The 17,244-nt window shown below is 39.6% G+C and overlaps 1 protein-coding gene across 5 annotated transcripts in view; it reads right to left on the minus strand.

Moving 5' to 3' along the window:
- Positions 1-17,244, minus strand: part of col7a1 (collagen, type VII, alpha 1) — a 173,119-nt gene that overhangs the window by 37,410 nt on the left and 118,465 nt on the right. For 3 of the 5 annotated variants that reach the window (XR_007933886.1, XM_051921176.1, XM_028824171.2), the window contains exons 75-89: positions 13,131-13,235; positions 12,963-13,037; positions 9,716-9,751; positions 7,752-7,787; positions 7,573-7,620; positions 7,211-7,246; positions 6,681-6,821; positions 3,991-4,200; positions 3,871-3,906; positions 3,732-3,776; positions 3,556-3,627; positions 2,794-2,838; positions 2,414-2,485; positions 2,178-2,222; positions 1,165-1,200 (exon numbers count right to left, since the gene is read on the minus strand). Coding sequence is in view for 3 of the 5 variants with exons in the window: in XM_051921176.1 (XP_051777136.1) it covers positions 1,165-1,200; positions 2,178-2,222; positions 2,414-2,485; positions 2,794-2,838; positions 3,556-3,627; positions 3,732-3,776; positions 3,871-3,906; positions 3,991-4,200; positions 6,681-6,821; positions 7,211-7,246; positions 7,573-7,620; positions 7,752-7,787; positions 9,716-9,751; positions 12,963-13,037; positions 13,131-13,235 (1,038 nt within the window). In the remaining 2 variants the exon portion in view is untranslated. Of the gene's footprint in view, positions 1-1,164; positions 1,684-2,177; positions 2,223-2,413; positions 2,486-2,793; positions 2,839-3,555; positions 3,628-3,731; positions 3,777-3,870; positions 3,907-3,990; positions 4,201-6,680; positions 6,822-7,210; positions 7,247-7,572; positions 7,621-7,751; positions 7,788-9,715; positions 9,752-12,962; positions 13,038-13,130; positions 13,236-17,244 lie in introns of all 5 variants that reach the window. The other 2 variants (XR_007933887.1, XM_051921177.1) reach the window with 2 other exon arrangements.

The raw sequence follows: 17,244 nt of genomic DNA on the forward strand, positions 1-17,244 counted from the left end.
CTTTTACCCAAATGATAACTATATTGTATATTATGTAATCTGTAAAAAAGTAATTGAGACTTTTTGTTTCTGACAGCATATACGTTTATACTGTAGAGCTGTTCAATATCAACAACATGGGAGTCAGTGGATGAACTAAGTGGCTGTCACAGAAAAGAATACCGTATATACTTACGTTTAAGTTTTCCCATAGATAAGTCAGGGCTTGATTTTACCGTATAATTTCCCATATTTTATAATGTCGGTCGTATAAGTCGAATGCGGAAAACTCATGCTATTGGTCCAAGAGATTACGATATGCTAACGCCCACCTGAGAGAGTAACCACTGAGCACACGGCCTTTTTTTTCTATGTATTGTGCCTACATGACCACACGGTAATACCCAAACTATTACGAAGCGACATTTGCACTGTTTTGTGTTTTTTGTATCTCACACCCTCATACACCTTTATCGTAACAGCATCACTCATCCACAATGGAGCGTTCGATCAGAAGAAAATATAAAGCTGGTGTTAAATTAAAAGTCGTCGAAGAGGCAAAAGAAATTGGTAACTGCGTTGCTGCAAAAAAATTTGATGTGTCTGAGAAACTGATGTGAGATTGGAGGAGGCAAGAAGATGTAAAAAAAAATAATAATAATAAGTGTCGTATTTTTGAACGGGTGTATAATTATGCCCGTATGTCCGAAAAATGAACGATTTTTCGGGTTTGAAGACCCGACTTATATGCAAGTATATACGGTATATGAAAAGTTGTGACAATATGGTTAAAACATGGAAAACTTAATGGTCAAATTATCAAGGGGTACTCTCTTGCCTCATGGTACCTCTGTACTGAGTAATGCTGAAATAACAAGTGTCTACTTTTCTTCAAAAACTACTCCTGCACTCTCTCTTGTCCTACTTGAGGGGGAAGTCTGATTGGTGTTCAGATGAAAACACTGGTCAAGATTTTCAGTTATGAATAGTGGTAATAACAACACAGAGGACTGTTTTTTTTAAAAATAGTGGTAAGTTAATTCGACATGATTGAAGCAACAAACTCCACATATCATGACTGAATGCATGGTGGTAAGTAGACCAGCTGGTTAGTTTATACCCACATTATGTCCTCTAGCCTTAGAGACACATGCATTGCATCATTATAGAGAAAAACAGACATACCGGTCGGCCCAATACTCCGGGGAAGCCTGGTTGACCCTGCAAAGATTTGGTAAAGCTGGAGAATTAGGAAAAGTAGAAGAAGCAGCTATTAACCCCCCTCCATCCTGCTACTTTCCCTTGTTTAGAGCAATCCCTCACAGAGCGAAGTGAAGACAATGGCCTTCTGCTGTGGCTACCCTGGTCTCATCATCTTCACAGAACCAGTAAATGAACAGAAAGTCACCTGGCACAGGAGCGACAAGCTCTCTCTGAAGGTTCTAAATTCAAGAGAGCGGCAAGAGAGAAGATCAAGTGCCACCTGATCTTTACTTGGCTGCCACCTGAAAGAATGGTGATAGCACTACACAGCAGAGAAAGTCAGCAACTTCCACAACAGCTCAAGAGTCTCCCAGCCAGTTGTAATTGCTCTGAAGCAGACACAGGCTTCCCAATTTAGTTGTGCTGGAGACACGAACCATGGGGCAGCTCACTAATAATACTCACAGCTTGGCCTGTTGGCCCACTGTTTCCCTGACGACCCTAGACATGAAGGGATAAAATCTAAGTAACAAGTGATGACAGTAAAACAGAATGGGTTTTAAAGCAGTATAGGAAGGAGAATGTGTTGACAGTTTCTGGATCATGTCCAACTGGGCAACTGCAACTGCAAAAGGTAATGGACCTCAGAACATTGAGATGTGGAAATCTGGTGGTGAATGACACTGGATATCATAGGAAGGGATCACTAGTTACAGTACATACCTGCCCACAATAAACGTCTTATTCCATCCTGGAGAAAGTGTCACATCATTTTCCTTAACATCATATACTGTATCACTTGGAAGTGCTCGAGTCTACATAACTTCAGGGAACTGCATATATTTCCTGTCTTTCCTTTAGCAAAAATAAATCTTTGAACAACTGCTGAGCATTAACTCCATGATACTATTAAGCTGGTAGTAGGAGAAACTAATTGAGGTTTTTAATTTTCATTTCAATTTTTTTACAGACATTCTCAGTCACTTAAAACTTACCGGTTTACCTTCTACACCTGGCGGTCCAGGCTCTCCAGGGGGTCCCTGTATAGATCAGAACAATAAATATATTAATAATGAATTCAAAAAATAAAAATACTGGACAATAGAAGCTATTAACCTGAAGTCACAAATGCAAATAGTGCAAAAACTTTAACAGTATTAAACAAGCAGTACAATCCCATTCACCCATAAACTGACTTTTAAGATCATCCCTCAGCAAAAGAATGACTTACCGAATAACCATCACGGCCCTTTTCTCCAGCGTCCCCCCTGTCTCCTTTCTCTCCTCTAGAACCGTGCTCACCCTATAAACAAGACAAATATGATATAATCGCAGATTATAGACAACATCATATCAATAGAGAGTAATAACAATGAACATATCAGTATATGTTATAACACATAAGTGTGCATGTGGGAATTGTGTATCAAACTATTGATCTTCTTCAGACACAATCACTACAAGTTTCTAATGACTTTGAAATCTGCTGGCCAAATTTCATTTTCTGTTCTCTTCTTTTATTTATTGCAAAGTAATATTTCTCACACTAAGAAGACTGCTTCGCATCTGAACATGAACAGTAAAACTAACAAAGTCGGTGAATGTCCTGACCTTGTCTCCTTTGGGTCCAAATGGTCCTTGGACTCCTGGCTCTCCCTAGAAAACAGAAGAGAAGAGAAGGATAATTTCGTTCTGTGAGGGTTCAGGGTGCACTTGATTCCAATGTATCTGAGGGATTCAGATAAGTGGGGCATTGAATTATTGCTGCATTCAAAGAGTAGAGAGATAGAGATAGAGATAGATAGATAATTTATTAATCCCAATGGGAAATTCACAATTTCCAGCAGCAGCATACTGATACAATAAATAATATTAAATTAAAGATTGATAATAATGCAGGTGAAAAACAGACAGTATGATAGAATATACAGCATCCTATGGTTGTAAGAAGAAGTCTACAAGTTTTAGGACTTTCTAAGCCGAGGTTAGGTCAGGCAGTATTGGTGACATGATGGGGTAAGACTGGCATTTCAATGGTAAGGGGTATGGAAGCACTGAAAACTTAATAGGCAGCTGTGGTAAGGCAGGGCTGTAAAGACTGGCTTACCAAGGTGAAGCCTGTAGTGATAACCAAGAGTTTTCCCTCAAGTGGTTGAAGATCACACCTGAGATTTACAGAAACTCAATAACTGTCACAGCTGTTTTCTAGCCATGCTTCTGCACTGGTGACTGTGACAGGATCAGTTTTGTGCCATATTTAGTTTCAGGCCATTTGAATAGTATTACCAAAGTGCATCTCTTTATCTGCTAGTGATACAAATTTCAATTGGTTACAAGTTCCTTTGTGTTCTGAGGTTGATGGAGACATTGTACCTTTTGTCCTGGGAGTCCAGATTGACCTTTCTCGCCTTGAGGTCCTGGCATAGACACCCCTGTTGATTCTGTCTGCAAGCACATCAAAGTAATCATTAAGCTTAGTTGACCATTCCAGGCATGTTACTATATATTCCAGAGTATCTACTTGTATAAATCCAATATTATCATTTTACCATTGGACCAGGAGGACCTGGAGGACCTTGAGCACCATCTTTACCCTAAAAAAAAAAAGTAACCAGCTGACAAAGGGGTGGGTGGGAACATTGCAGACAAGCCTCATCTGAAAATCAATCCCAGAAGTGTAGGACTTACAGAATCTCCTTTGTCACCCTTTATGCCCCGCTCTCCCTGGAAGGACAGAAGAACATTTGAGGAGCAATGTTACCTTTTATCCTGACAACAGCCTCTCACTCCTGTCATTCCTCTACTCACTTTGTCTCCAGGTCGGCCTGCTTCTCCCAGTTCACCAGGCCGTCCTGGCATCCCTGGGATACCAGGCTTTCCTGGTTCTCCAGGTGGACCAGGGGGCCCGTCTTTCCCACGTTCTCCAACTGCATGTCCTGGGGTTCCTGCTGGTCCTGGAGCACCTGTGTCACCCTTGTCCCCCTTCTGTCCACGTTCTCCTGGAAATCCTGACTGACCCTAAGTATAAAAGGTATTCTATTAATAAGACAGTCTGTCTTGGCTGCCTATCATAGGAGAGAAGAATTACTATTTCTTTAACAGCCTCTTTCGGGGTGAATATAGCTGTATTCACATATTAGAAATAATTTAATTTCACTTTGAAATCTAGCAGTTTTAGTACAATTCAGGCTGTCATCCAAAGCTTTGGCACATTCAGCATAGCACAAACAAAGAGATCAAGTTAGATTAAGAAAGATAAACATTTCAAGATACTTTTCAGGCACAGTCCTGCCTGATACAGAGAGCTTCCTATCAGCTACAAAGTTTGATTTGAATGACGCCCAGCTCTCCGGCAAGAGGAAAGGATTAATTACCAGCCGTACTAGTCAATAAGTCCGGCTGTTTCCCTGGGCATCTCCAATTCCATTTGCGTCACTGGGCTATCTGAAGTCAATAACCGTGTTAGACCTTCATAAATCAACAGCTAAAAGAGCTGCTGGTTGAAGGTGCCTTGCCAAAGTCTGTCATATACCCATTTTGAAACAGATCAGGCTAGATTGCTTCCAACTATGCAAAAGTGATGTCCACTAAACGTTACTGTGGCTCTGGAATTTTATATGGTCTAAAAGAATTCAGATGCTTTGACGGACATCTATATTATGGGTAACGATCTTTAGGGAGTCTCTGGATTTATCTTGAATTTTTCAAGTATCATAGTATCTAAGGCGGTTTAATAGTTCTCAATGAGCTCTTCAAGGTCTTGCGTCACTTAGTAGGATTTTATTTATTTTAAGAGGACTTCGTCTAACACATTAATGACAAGTCCGTCTCCCTTTTTTGCAATTGAGATTGTTTTCTTTCTTTAACGTTTATTACTTTTTTCTTTTGGTGTTTGTGATCATCTTGGTATCTATTCTGGGGGGGTTATAGACCCAAGGAATCCAATTCTGGCATTTGTTTTTCATTTCAGAATGTCTATAAAGATTTGACCATTTTTGTCATTATCCTGCAGCACCATGTTGTTTTCTCATGGGTGCCACCATTTTTAGTCTTTTGCATCAGTGCTTGCTATGGTGTTGCTAGGGGTGACATGCATGGTCACAATGTACATTTAATTAGGTGCCAGTGGTATAAAGGTCAGCTCTATGCATTTCCTAGTATCCAAGACTGGATATGCAGTAAAACTGCACATTTTCTAGTCATCGTTATTTTGGTATGGTTCTGTTTCAAGCAATTGGTTTTGATGAAACATTGACATGATTCTGAGTTTTATAATCCCGGCTCAGCTTTGTTAACATTTTCTTTTTCAATCCTATCCCTAAAAACCCTTACTGTCTGCTTGAGGCAGAACACTTGCCTGGCAACATTCACCATGCGGCAGTCACATGATGGGAGAAGTAAGGTTAAAACCAGACTGCTGACTTACTTCAGTGTTCTAGCATACCAGACTGGCCTCTGCAGAAGGCTCTTGTTTAGTTTAACCTACAATTCAATTTTATTTTAGTACATTGGCCACTTGCCTGACGCTTGGATTTTTCCCATGGTTTAATACTTTGGATAGTTTTCAATGGTTTATGATCTTGTTTTTGGATAGTCTTCTTCTTCCGGCTGCTCCGGTTAGGGGTTGCCACAGAGCATCATCTTTTTCTACATCTTCCTGTCCTCTACATCTTGCTTTGTCTCACCCATCACCTGCACGTCCTCTCTCACCACATCCATAAACCTTCTCTTAGGCCTTCCTCTTTTCCTATTGCCTGGCAGCTCTAGTCTTAGCATCCTTTTCCCAATATACCCAGCACATCTCCTCTGCACATGTTTTTGGATAACGGACAATAAAAATTCTTTTTATTTAACCTTCCTTGACTTCTGTTCTGACATGGCTTCCCCCCTTTCTCATCATCAAATTGATCGATATCACTAACCTGGCTCAGAATTTACAAGACGTTACTGAAACTTTGGTGTTCTGATGGATCTCGAAAGGCTTCAACAGCTGTTACTAGGAACAATTGAGCATCACAACTCTTCATTAGGAATTACATCATTACTGAACACTAGTGGGCTGTCTCATAGTTTTTGTGAGATATCATGAACCATAATTAGATATAACTTTGAGAATCATTGCATTTTCTTTGTGAGGAGATGTTCTCAGAGACACAGTAAACATCATCTTATTTATCTGGTTGGCTTAACATGCATCACTTCAGATTAGAACAAATAATCTCTTAACAAAGAAGACGTTAACTTTCACATAAGGTTTATCATGTGCTTCAGTTAATATCACAGGTCTGACATTATACACATCTACAGGACTCAAACAATGAACTATGGATCATCTTCCACCTCTGGGTAAAATACCACCACCATGGAAACATGACCTCATGTGCATCTGATTGTAGCACAATTTCTGAAAATATAACTATTTATTCAAAGGGGTTCAAAGTTCAGACAGCTCCTCTTTGCAGTTTAACATGATAGTTTCAGAAAATGACTGCACTTACATCCTTTCCAGGTAGACCACGGTCACCGAAGTCACCCTTGTCCCCTTTGTCTCCCCTCTCTCCTCTGGGCCCTGGAGCACCAGTTTCTCCTACAGATGGTTTCTTCTTTGAATTCTCTACCACCACTTGCATATCAGAAATCTGGAAAAAAAAATGATGCTGCAGACAGATATGTATACAATGTCAGGATCACAGTGAGTTTAGGACTAAACCAGGATAAGAACAGACTTGGGCAAGTAAACTATGAAGTGCAAATTGATAAATCTGAAATAGTTAAGACTACATGCTGAGCTATTATCGAGAACGCCAGAGCAGTGTCATATTTGCAATACACTTTTAAAGAATTGGATAATTTGGAATAAGAAATGAGTAGAAACACTTGAGGCCAATAGTAAGGAGTGTCACATGGCTGATTCAAAAGAGGGTGTTATGACATGTTTGATGTGTCTAACGTTTAATTCACATACCTCTCTCTAAAACCCTGTTACCTTTTCTGATTTTCATAACAGCAAATGCTTTCAACTCCTTACCTCTATTCCATAACTGGAGAGAGCTCTCTTCACATCCTGAAACAACAACACCAACAACACAAGTAAACATGAAAGACTAAGGATGGTGAGGAATGCTCAATAGAATGGAGAGAACTTCTTCCCATCAATTCCAATGTTATGCATGAAATCAGATAAAGATTATATTCTGGATTATAAAGAATCACATCTGACATGACATGGAGTTCCATAGGAAAGTAAGGGACTTTGGTGAAAAGAGATGCAATCACTGCTTTAATTTGAAGGCAAAAACGGCTTGCTAACAGGAGAGGTTACCAGCTCATTGGAATACAGAGCCTACCATAATCTCCTATTCAAAGAACAAAGGAACACAAAGACCTTACCACTGATGTTCCTGGCTGTCCAGGTCTACCATCTTCCCCAGGGTCACCCTGAAACGTTAAGGACAACGAAGAATAAGAATTCAATCTGGTAAGCTTGTTAGAAAACGCAGTAAAAGGACCAGTTAGCCAGCTTCTGGTTCACGGGGTCCTCAGTAAGAACACTGAAGTCTCCAACCTACCCTGTCTCCTTTGGACCCCACTGGTCCTTGGTCTCCCTGAAAGATGGACAGAAATTACTATTCAGATCAGTACTGGAAATTAAGGCCTACACATTTAGACTTGGATTTTTGGTAACTGGAAACCCGGGCCCTACTGGATTTGTTGAACAGGCCTGAGAGTGAAAACTTCGAAAAAGTTAATGGAAAAGGCATATAAACCATAACTCCAAATCACTGAGATTCTTGATATATCAGCTACTATCCTCACAACTCATTATCTTTCGGAAGGCAACTACAGTATATATGGATTGCCATAATAATATATTGCACATCAACAAATTTTGGAGAGTATTATTAACCTGTAGGGTTCTTAACTGGTCATGTGGACCCCACGGACAATTATCGGTTATTACAACATTCCTCTTTAGATTCTGTGGGAATTCAGAAGGTGCTAGGTTCCTAGTCTTCTGAAGTAGACTAATTCATCTTCACTGATCCTCTGTTGATTTGTCTCTCTTCACTCGATCCCCTCAGCCTTAATGGATTTTACTGACCCACAATTTACTTTGTGGCACTTCAATGAACAACACATCTGTTTATACATTTAATGGCGCTTACTTGGCCTTCAAAAAGTCAGCAGGACATTATGTGGGAACAAAAACTGGTAACACTTTACTTTAGATATCCATTATGAACATTTTATTAAACATGTTAGTAAGGATAAAAAATACATTTAAATAGCAGACTTTTTAAATATGTCCTTGATATTTTGCATTACTTACATCATTTATGAAAGAATTGCCATTTTTAATGCATTATAATTCAAGCTATTAAATATCACCGTAATTATTTTAAATTCATATATATATTTCAGGAAGCTATTATAAATAAATTAAAGTACAACATAGGGTTTATTGTTTACATTCTATTTAAACACTTATTTTAATTTATTTTACATAATAATAAAATTTTACTACAGCATGTTTGAGTTTGTCTGAAAAATGTCTTAAATATGTACAAATATTAAATATTTGTATGTCTTAAATATCTCATTTCATTTATTTTGCAGAAATTTCATGACTATTATATTGAATGTAATCATACAGGCCATTTGCTGTCATTTTAGAAATGTCATAACACAAATAACCCTTCATGCAAAGTTTTCCAGTGCCTTATAGGAGTAGAAGAACAAGAGCAGGATGAGTGATCAAGCAGGATGTTCGACAACATCAGGGATCATTTGTGTGAAGGCAACAAATGAAGAGCCTGGAGATACACAGTTCCCATATTAGAAATTATATAGTTAAAACTTTATTGATTCAATACAGAAATGTCCTAATTATTGGCTTTACTATGTTGTATGGTAACACAAAGGCCATGCTAAAAGTAGTGTCGTCTACTCAAAAATCAGAACAACAGCATTAATTGACGATTATTTGTAGTTACGAGATAGTGGTCCATTAACTAGGATGTATTTAACATTTGAAGACACAACCAAATGGGAATATAAACTGTTTCTGAATTATGGTAATGGTTGGAACAAGCAGCACCTGGGCTTGACTGGAAATGTTAACAATTAGGCTTTACTTTGGCAGCAGTTGACGTTGGTCTGTACAGCTGATGGCAAGCAGGCATGCAAGTAATATATTCTCCTTAAAATCATCCAGATTTTTTCAGAACTATGCATTATAAATAAATAACTCATATGGAGCGGCTTAAGAATTAATTAATGTCATAAAATATAATCCTTTTTGTGCTCATACTAAATCATGCCAAGTGATAAAAAGTAAAATTATTTTCAATAATATATTATTGTTAATAGTATAATTGGTAAGATATTAACAGATGCTTATAATGGATACCTTAGCTAAAGTGTTGCCCAAAAAATATTGGTGAAGAGCATAAAATTAGGAAGAGCAGTGTATGTGTGTGTTTTGGGGGTTATCATTCTTACTATACATAATCAGCAACACAGAGGAACTCACCCTGAATCCAGTCTCTCCACGAACACCAGGGGTGCCCTGCAGAGTGACAAAATCATACGTTTATTAGCAGCCTCTCACAATGACATTATACTGTAAGAGATAAAGTGTGCATTCTGAATACAAAGATGGAAAGATCCAAGTTGCAACATAAAAGAACATCCAGTCCTAAAACTACATTTTATTTCCTCTACTGCAGCTACAGTGATCCCTCGCTATATTGCGCTTCGCCTTTCACGGCTTCACTCTATCGCGGATTTTATATGTAAGCATATTTAAATATATATCGCGGATTTTTTGCTGGTTCGCGGATTTCTGAGGACAATGGGTCTTTTAATTTCTGGTACATGCTTCCTCAGTTGGTTTGCCCAGTTGATTTCATACAAGGGACGCTATTGGCAGATGGCTGAGAAGCTACCCAACTTACTTTGTTTCTCTCTCTCTCTCTCTCTCTCTCTCTCTCTCTCTCTCTTTCTCTTGCGCTGACTTTCTCTGATCCTGATGTAGGGGGTGTGAGCAGGGGGGCTGTTCGCACACCTAGACGCTACTGACGCTTGTCTAAAAATGCTGAAAGATTATCTTCATGTTGCTACCTTCTGTGTGCAGCTGCTTCCTGAAGCGACATGCTGCACGGTGCTTCGCATACTTAAAAGCTCGAAGGGCACGTATTGATTTTTCACTGTTTGTTTTCCTCTGTCTCTGTCTCTCTCTCTCTCTCTCTCTGCTCCTGACGGAGGGGGTGTGAGCTGCCGCCTTCAACAGCTTTGTATCGGCGGTGCTTCGCATACTTAAAAGCCAAACAGCCCTATTGATTTGTTTGCTTTCCTCTCTGTTTCCTTTGAAGAGGAAGATATGTTTGCATTCTTTTAATTGTGAGACGGAACTGTCATCTCTGTCTTGTCATGGAGCACAGTTTAAACTTTTGAAAAAGAGACAAATGTTTGTTTGCAGTGTTTGAATAACGTTCCTGTCTCTCTACAACCTCCTGTGTTTCTGCGCAAATCTGTGACCCAAGCATGACAATATAAAAATAACCATATAAACATATGGTTTCTACTTCGCAGATTTTCTTATTTCGCGGGTGGCTCTGGAACGCAACCCCCGCGATGGAGGAGGGATTACTGTATTCCCATTTTTATATGAGGTCGCTATTATTATTTTTTTTAACACCTTGACCTTTTTCTGTGTAAATTCCCTGTGATGAGCTACCGCTATTTTGAAAATCAAATGAAATAACTATGAATAAAAATAAAAGTGGTTAGAAAACAAAAATCCATAGCAAAGAAACTATAGTCTTCCTCATACAAAGTTATTATGTCATGAAGTTACTTGGTAAGATTAGCGCAGGCCTTAAAGAGTTTCCAACTAGTCCCATACTCTTAAAAACAAAAGTGCCAGAATGGTTCTTCATAGCAATGTCACAGGGGAACCATTTTTGGTTCTCAAAAGAACAATCCACATGAGGGTTCCGGAAAGAACTTTTATTTATTTAGTTCTGCATCAGGTTCAATAATTTACTACAAATAGATGGTATCAGACTCAGGAAATAGCAAGCAGCTTTGTGGTTTTAAAATGACACAATAACACAGCTTAAGCTTGTGGAGAGAAAGAGCCGGTGTGAGCGAGCGAAGGATCACAGGCAGGCAGCTGGACAGTGAGCCCTAGCAGGGGTGTTTGGCCAACACCTAGGGCAGTTTGTAGTGGTTGCTCCCGCTGACCATTTAGTAGAGAGCGGGAGTGACCGGAAGAAGGACGGCTGGCCGCGTAAGGCCGAGAAGGCAGCAAGAGTTGGGAGGCTTGGGATGTGAATTCCCTGGCGTGAACGTCCTGGTCGTTAGGGAACCTAAGTCTCGGTCTGGAGAGTGTGTGACCGAAACCACGAATCGGGAGGCCTCCAGACCAGATGAGTGGAGAGAAGGTCAGCTGCTGCAGAACAGCAACTCTCCTGTTGTGGAGTCCAGATGGGAGAAGCAGGGGAGCCACCAGGTAAAAGACACCGGGCTTTGTGGATTATTTTTAAGAGACTGCTTCCAGCATTGTTTTAATCTCGTTGTTTTAAGGATTTATTTATCGGTTTTAACCTCCACTCTGCACCGATTTTATGGATTATTTATTTAAAGATTTTGGAAGACACTGCACTTTATTTTGAATACTTTGTTTTTGATTGTTTGTTTGCTGTTTTTAATAAAAGCACTTGGCACTTTTGTACACCATCCCCTTGCTCCATTTGTTATGCCTCACTGCCAAGCTCATCGGTGACATTACCGACGGTGCAGGGTTCAAGGGCTCCCAGAAGCTGAAAGGGAGCATGGAGAGAACCCGCATCGTCACAAAGCTCAGGTTTTCTTGATCTGTTAGCATCCTGCTAGGTCGCCATCAACAAATTAAAGATTTCTGTTTTGTCCACATATTATGAACATTTTCAAAGCTCAAAGAACCGATTTCATATGAAAAGAACCTTTAACAGAATTACATTTTTATTTATCATGGAACGGTTCTATAAGGAACCACACAAACCAGTAATGTGCCATTTTAGAATCTTTATCTTCTTATATAATACGGTACCATGACTGTCTGTTTGTCAGTCCTGGATTTTAAATCACTTGTAGCTCGCAAACCGTTTGACTTATTGACCTGAAATTTGGTATACATATACTACGTGATCCCTTATGTCCACTGACGATTTTTATTATTTTTATTTTATTGTAGAATCAACTCTCGGGAGCAGGGTGGCCATGCGGCGCATGCATATGTGTGCCATTCTCATCCCTACCACCTTTGCCGTCACTTCCCCTACTTCTTTATATCTTAAATCATTCTTGAGGCAGATTGAAGACTTAAGTGCCAGCTTAAATGAAAAATTAAAGAAAACGTACTAAGTAATTGCAATACAAACACTGACTTAATCAGTTTTAACGCGAAAAGATGTCAACAAAAGAAGAGAAGAAGCAGGCCGCTAGGGTGGAGAAAATAAGAGCTGCTCAGGAAGCAGCAAGCGCATCAACCTCTGAGCAAACGAATGCTAAACATACAGAGAAAGAGGATGATAACTAGGAATGCTCAAATCAAGTTACGTGTATTCACTGCATGTTTTCGTGCAGTGTGCTGTTACTGTTTTTTTAATAATCACAGTTAATCAGACCAAGACAATCCAATACAAAGATCATGAATTAAAACATTTAAAACTTCCTCAGAGCCTCCTTCTCAGGTTTGTAACAAATGGTTAATTAGAAGAAGAAAGTGCACTTACCGAAGGGCCAGGGGGTCCAGGTGGTCCTGGAGGTCCAGTAACAGATGTTGGTTCTAAACCTTTCACATATACCACCTGTGCAGAAACATACAGCGATTTCCTTAAATGTGTGCATATTATAGCTACATTAGGAATGAAGTAACAAAGTTAACTTTGCCAGAACTTTACCTGTCCAGGTGGCCCGGGGTTCCCAGGTACTCCAGGCTGACCAACTGGACCTTGAGACCCTGTTGGCCCTGGTTCACCTCTGTCACCCTTTACTCCATCTCGACCCTGCCAATGGTTGAATAAAGTGTTAATAAATGTGTTTGATACTAAGCACTGCCAAGCGGCAACTTCTAACAGCAAACATTCAGCTGGTACTAGCGAAATGCTGTAGTTAAAGTGTATCAGTATTATGCCTATAGGAATTATCTGTCATAATGCCTGCAATTAAAGTATTCCGAAAATAAGATACCACAGGAAATACTGTTGCTTAAATCTAACAATGAAAAACATGACATTATGGGGCAACCAGCTGGTGCTCTGAGATAAAGCATGCTAGAAAACCAAAACCAGTGGCAAATCTCCAACTTGTGAATCCACTCCTCCCATAAAGTACACAAACTATTAAAGAAAGGAATGCAAGATAAAGGGGCATAGGGAGACCTTTAATGAGGGTAATATCTGTGCCAGTGAGCTATATGTTGAGCGTTAAGTCCACCTTCTTGATTTTCAAGTATTGTTGGATCTCATAACCCAAGTATCATGAAAGATATAAGCAGTAGAGCAACAGAGAGAAGGTACAAATTAAACCTCTTGAATAGAAGAAGAAACCTTGAAAGGATGGGCCCACCTGAAAACTATTAGGAGTTTCTACAAACACAACAAATTATTTCATTGGTATCGGGAGTTTTGTATCATTAAAGTTATTTTTTCATCTTTTTTCTGCCTGTTTGGTATATTTGTTTTGTACCATTAGTGTGGGGTACCATTCGTAATGCTCTGTTGTTGCTTTGACGTTATACTGTTTCCAGATGTGTGCCTCTCGTTGAATTGTGTTCAGGTTCATGGCAGTCTTGGTATTTAAGACTGAGGTGCACACCTGATAAATTGTTTGATATCTACTTAATAATAATAAAGGCGAAGACAATTGCAGATTTTGTTGTGATTTTGAGTCTGTTTTGCTCCTTTCAGTTATGATTCTCATCTTTTCTCATACAACAAAACAGACCCCGCAACTGCCTGACTTTGTTTCTTTCAATTGACTTTAAAAAGTCTGTAAATCTCACAATTTTCATTTGTATGAAAAGATCACAACAGTCAGAATACACAAAAAAAATATGTAACCAATTAAAAACAAAAAACACCTTCAATTTTGTTGTTCCTTTGTAAAAGTGACAATGACAATAAAGATCTATCTATCTATCTATCTATCTATCTATCTATCTATCTATCTATCTATCTATCTATCTATCTATCTATCTATCTATCTATCTATCTATCTATCTATCTATCTATCTATCTATCACTTGAAGATGAATTTACTTTATGGAGAAAAACAATACTTTTTCCTCAAAACAAGAAAACAAATGCTACTGTATGTTCTTTGTATTTCTTAAAAGGGAAATAGCAAGCATTCTGTTATTTTGCCCTCTCGACCAAGCAGATTTCAGAATCTGGACTGAAACATTCACTCCCAAATACTTTTTATTTTGTTTTTTACACTAAGTCCATACAACACCACCATCTTTGATTTAGGATGTAACATTTAGAACCCAGGGCGGCATGGTGGTGCAGTGGTAGTGCTGCTGCCTCACAGTTAGGAGACCCGTGTTCTCTTCCTGGGTCCTCCCTGCGTGGAGTTTGCATGTTCTCCCCGTGTCTGCTTGGGTTTCCTCTGGGGTGCTCCGGTTTCCTCCCACAGTCCAAAGACATGCAGGTTTGGTGCATTGGCGATCCTAAATTGTTCCTAGTGTGTGCATGGTGTGTGGGTGTGTGTCCTGTGGTGGGCTGGCACCTTGCCTGGGATTTGTTCCTGCCTTGCACCCTGTGCTGACTGGGATTGGCTCCAGCAGACCCCCGTGACCCTGTGTTAGGATATAGCGGGTTGGAAAATGACTGACTGACTGACATTTAGATTCCCTGGAATAATACAGCTCCAAACTCATCTGAGACCTTCCTCACATGGCTCCCGTATTTATTTACCTAAGTGAACTGTGGAGTATACCAAACTGGACTCAATGACCCAATGAAACATTTAATATGTGAAAGACATTCTGAGGGCGGCACGGTGGTGCAGTGGGTAGCGCTGCTGCCTCGCAGTTGGGACACCTGGGGACCTGGGCTCGATTCCCGGGTCCTCCCTGCGTGGAGTTTGCATGTTCTCCCCGTGTCTGCGTGGCTTTCCTCCGGGCGCTCCGGTTTCCTCCCACAGTCCAAAGACATGCAGGTTAGGTGGATTGGCGATTCTAAATTGGCCCTAGTGTGTGCTTGGTGTGTGGGTGTGTTTGTGTGTGTCCTGCGGTGGGTTGGCACCCTGCCCGGGATTGGTTCCCTGCCTTGTGCCCTGTGTTGGCTGGGATTGGCTCCAGCAGACCCCCGTGACCCTGTGTTTGGATTCAGCGGGTTGGAAAATGGATGGATGGATGAAGACATTCTGAAAAGAAAAGAACTGAAATGAATGGCTCTGCATTGCAAATAAAAAAAAATATATACTTGGAAAATGGATATTCATAAACATGCCACCTTAGATGCTAAAGAAATGTTTAATCTATACAAAATTCATTGAATCCTTGTATAAATTATTGCCACAATAGTCACTGAAATTTCAGAGAGCTGAAGCACAAGTGTAAAACCTTGCTGCTTATTTAGAATACAGTGGGGGAAATAAGGATTTGATCCCTTGCTGAATTTGTAAGTTTGCTCACTTACAAAGAAATGAACAGTCTCTAATTTTCATGGTAGTTTCATTTTAATGGAGAGAGACAGAAAATCAACAAAAAATCCAGAAAAAACACATTACATAAAAGTTATAAATTGATTTGCATGTCATTGAGAGAAATAGGAATTTGATCCCCTACAACCCAGCCAGAAGTCTGGCTCCCACAGATTGACTATGTGCCCATCAATCAATGAATCGATCAATTACAGATACTCCTGATCTCAACTCGTCATGTGTACAAAACACACCTGGCCACAGAATCAGTTTCTTCCATTCCCTCCTCTCCACTACGATGGGAAACACCAAAGAGCTGTCAAAGGACGTCAGGGATAAGAATGTAAAACTGCACAAGGCTGGAATGGGCTACAAGACATATCAGCAAGAAGCTTGGTGAGAAGGTGACAACTGTTGGTTCCCAAAACTACATGGGAGGAGTCGGTTAATGATTCAGTTCGCTGTTTTTAAGTATGAAAGGGTTTTGCAGTTAGTAGAAATCACAAATTGGTGTACTGCACCCTTCAGCCTAGGGCACCAGTCTTCAAGGCCTAATTTAATGACTAATAATTCATGATTTCTCACATCATAATCATGCTCTTCAGTGGTAATTTTGTTTCAGAAAAATATGCACAGGGTATAGTCGGCCTGAGTTAAGAAATGTTTGTGATAGCAATGAACTATGAAGATGTTTTAAAATGAGTGATTAGGTGAACATGTTAAAGGCAGAGGTCCTAAAACACTATGGCGTCTTGGTGGACCAGCAAGCGAGGCTGTGCCAAGAGTGACAGTTTGACCCAGAGCAGTCTTCCCACTGCCAAGCTTATGACATGTGACATCTGGGGCGGGATCTTCAAATCTTATTCTTTTGTGTTTGTGATTATTTTACTATATATATGTGTGATTATTTTATATTTATATATGCAACTACATTGTACTGACTAAAACTACTAACTACTATGGAAAAATGTACATGTTTCAAAATGAAAGTTACAACAGAGACTGCTGGAGGAAATCAACTAGCAATCATAGCAAAACCCAGATGTGTTTAATAACCTTATAGGGGTAGTAAGTCCCAGAATTTCTATTCTCAGGAGCAACCTGAGTTATAAAAGCATTACAAATTGCATTGCTTCCAAGAGGTGCATTTTGATGGTTTAAATATGTTGGGTTTTAGATATACACCACATCCAACACCTCTAGGCAAATGAATATTCTGCCTATGGGAAAACAGCAAGTGGCATTTCTGGTTGAGTGGTCATTTTTAGATTAGCCTGAAGTCTCATTATCATTCAAGACCCGATTGCTTTAACTGTGTCTCTGTATTTTCTTATATTGAAACAGTATTTTTGTCACTGAAAGATG

This window comes from Erpetoichthys calabaricus, chromosome 18 (genome assembly GCF_900747795.2).
Source record: "Erpetoichthys calabaricus chromosome 18, fErpCal1.3, whole genome shotgun sequence".
Taxonomy (NCBI): Eukaryota; Metazoa; Chordata; class Cladistia; order Polypteriformes; family Polypteridae; genus Erpetoichthys; species Erpetoichthys calabaricus.